The 3,298-nt window shown below is 36.1% G+C and overlaps 1 protein-coding gene across 1 annotated transcript; it reads left to right on the top strand.

The window, feature by feature from the left end:
- Positions 1-495: 495 nt before the first annotated feature.
- Positions 496-864, top strand: LOC139902389 (uncharacterized). Its single transcript, XM_071885022.1, has one exon. The coding sequence runs from the start codon at positions 496-498 to the stop codon at positions 862-864; it is 369 nt and encodes a 122-aa protein (XP_071741123.1).
- The last annotated feature ends 2,434 nt before the right edge of the window (positions 865-3,298 follow it).

Genomic DNA, 3,298 nt, shown 5'->3' with positions numbered 1-3,298 from the left:
TAAAGGAAGAGAACTTAGTACCGACTTTATGAGAGTTAATCTTCCGCCAAATGAAAGCGTTTTTGCTTTCCAATCCGTTAGACGTTTGTTAAATTTTTCTATGATAGGTGACCAGTTGCTTTGTCGTTTCATATTGGCCCCGATCGGGAGCCCAAGATAGGTGAACGGGAGTGTACCCTCTTTGCATCCAAACCAAGATGCTAACAAGGTGAGTTCGTTTTTTGTTGTACCAATACCATACACACAACTCTTGTTAAGGTTGACTTTTAAACCAGATAATGCACCATTATTCTTACAGAAGTCACAAATGCAAGTATTCAATCTCCGGTTCCAACAATTATTAATAATTTGTTACCTCAAAAAATTGGAATTTTTGTGTGGAGGGCAAAACTCAACAAACTTCCCGTAAGAGCGGAACTAGACAAACGGGGCATTGATTTGCATTCGGTAAGATGTCCGGTTTGTGATGAAGATATTGAAACAATAGAACATTCTATGCTAAAATGTAAAGTTGATATTGAATTATGGGATCGTATCCGTAAATGGTGGACACTTAATTCCATCAACATTTCGAGTATATCCGAAACTTTTGAAGACAAAAATCCAAACATTAGCTCACCTCAAGGTCGTAAAATATGGCAAGCGATAACGTGGGTAACCGGTTACACATTATGGAAAAATAGAAATGAATGCGTTTTTGAAAAAAACAAGTCCACGAGTGCTTCATTGTTCAAGGATATTCAAGCTAAAAGTTTTGAATGGGTTTCTTCTCGGTGGAAAAAAGGAAACATCGAGTGGTTAAATTGGTTATCTAATCCGTTATCATATGCTGTCTCACAAACAAAGAAAAAAGGAATCGGCTAAGAACTCAATGAAGAAACACGCACGAGATTAATGAATAAACCTTCCTGCTAGCATTCTGTTTGTCTTTCGATTCATAAGGTGCATGGACTTAAGGTTTAAATGGGCTGTTACGACCTGCTTTGTCATCGAATCTCGATACTGTGGCTAGTAACAGGCCAGCTTGGTTTCAAGTTGAGCCTTAAGTCTTTTTTACACTTTTTGAGTCAATATGGTTGTAGATTGAATTGTAATTCTATATAGTATCCTGCATATTGTACATTGTATTTTATATCATCAATAAAAATTTTATCTGCTTTTCAAAAAAAAAAAAAAAAAATCATGAAAAGGAGAAATTAAGTTTTTCACTTCTCACGCTACCCAGTATGAACTACGGAGTAATATTTTTACTCAAATGTATGCACTACAATTAAATTAGCGTGTCGTGTTTTTGGCCTTTTATGTGACAAACACACCAAGATGTGCTACTGAAATTTAAACATCAGACATTCAGAACTCTTATAAGCTTGTGATGATTTTTTGTTAATCATGAAACAACCATAAAAATTAAAAGGTCAGTTTTATTTTAAAAAAAGGAAGTAATCTTAGTAGTTTAAAATACGTTATTACTTATATATATACGGTATCTAGTGGATGTTCATATGTTTGCTTAGTTACGAATTATTGATTCATTTGATGTGATTTTAGGTAAGAAGGTGGGGGTTTGATGGTTGAATCAAGTTGAAAAGTCGTTATCGTCAACACCTCACTTTTTAAGTTCCGTTTAAAGATATTTTCAGACATCTTGGCCCTGATTATTATTCCATGTTGTATACTTGTACCCAAACATGACCCACCATTTTACTAAATATACAACTTTAGCCCGTGAACTTTAAGTAATGATTATCACTAAAATGCCCATTTTTGTTCACCTTCTTGCGTCGAAGCCCCAAAAAATTTTTTTTTGACAAATTGTCCGCGCAAGGTGCCTTGCGCCTTGAGTCCTTGCACCTGGGGGTGCCTATTGCGACCTTGTTTCCCTGTAACGCAAGGACGCAAGGTGCCTTTTGCGACTTTGCTTCTCGGGGACGCAAGGACGCAAGGTGTCTCTTGCTCCTGCCTGATCGTTTTCTTCAGACATTTCATCGAACACCTTATGTGCATGCACAAAATTATCAAATGTTTGAACTAAGCCACGAAATCAATTTTATTGTACTCCTGGATCGACGTCTAACATCTTTGATTGAGGATTTCCAACTAAAAAACATCAACACTTGCAAATTTAGATGGAAGAACAGTAGCGGCCTTTGTATGAACACGAAATTCGTTTTGTAAATCCGGTTGATGTTAGGCTTCAATTCCTTTGTGAAAAATCCTTGAAATCATGCATATAAACCTCGATCATCATCATTAGTATCTATAACATCATATAATTGATGAATTTGATTCATGAAAAAAAGTTGACTTTTCAACCTCGAACTTTGACCGTCGAATTGAAGCTTGATTTAGCGAGTCAAATCCTCAAAAGTTGCAGAAACGATCACGAGTTGATTATGAACAACTCTATATTCACACTTTTCGTTGAATGTGTCTGAATCAATCCGAAGCCTAAAAAAGTTGATAATTTTGTGCATGCACATAAAGTGTTCGATGAAATGTCTGAAGGAAAACGATCAGGCAGGAGCAAGAGGCACCTTGCGTCCTTGCGTCCCCGGAAAGCAAGGTCGCAATAGGCACCCCAAGGTGCAAGGACGCAAGGCGCAAGACACCTTGCGCCTTGTGCGGGCAATTTGTCAAAAAAAAAATTATTTTGGGCTTCAACGCAAGAAGGTGAATAAAAATGGGCATTTTAGTGATAATCCCTGATGAAAATACCCTTACATTTTACTCCGTACTACATATGGTTTGGGCTTTTAGGGTCAAATAGTCCATATAGGGCTATAGACTAAGCCAATCAAAAATCCTGTTCTTAGGCCCACTTTCTAATAACTAACTGTGCAAGAGCTAAGCCTTGGCCCAACTTTTCTAAGGTTAACAAATTGTTGGCAAAATCGTAATCCAACGTATCTTTACAAATTGAGCAAACTCAGAGCTAAGTTTAAATTTCAGAATTTGAGCAGAGTATTGCATTTGGTTTCTATCTTTTGGCTTCATATTATCCTATATATTAAACCCTGTTGTACAGTAACACTAAGATTGACAAAAAAAAAAAAAAAAAAAAAAAAAAAAAAGATGATACAAAATTAATATAACTATGTTATAGTCTTGAGTTCTTTACGTTACTATATTTGCATGTAATAAAGGTAGATATGGAGATAAATTTTAGAAATGCCAACATGAAGGCATTAGATCATTCTATTTCTTATTATTTGAGGCTGCAAGTTCTTTGTCACACTTTCGAGCTGAGGATGTTGATGAGATATGTTTTGAGGAGGCATTCGTCTTTTGGTAATACACT

The sequence above is a fragment of the Rutidosis leptorrhynchoides genome, chromosome 3 (assembly GCF_046630445.1).
Source record: "Rutidosis leptorrhynchoides isolate AG116_Rl617_1_P2 chromosome 3, CSIRO_AGI_Rlap_v1, whole genome shotgun sequence".
Classification (NCBI taxonomy): Eukaryota; Viridiplantae; Streptophyta; class Magnoliopsida; order Asterales; family Asteraceae; genus Rutidosis; species Rutidosis leptorrhynchoides.
This window is presented reverse-complemented; position numbering and strand designations above follow the sequence as displayed.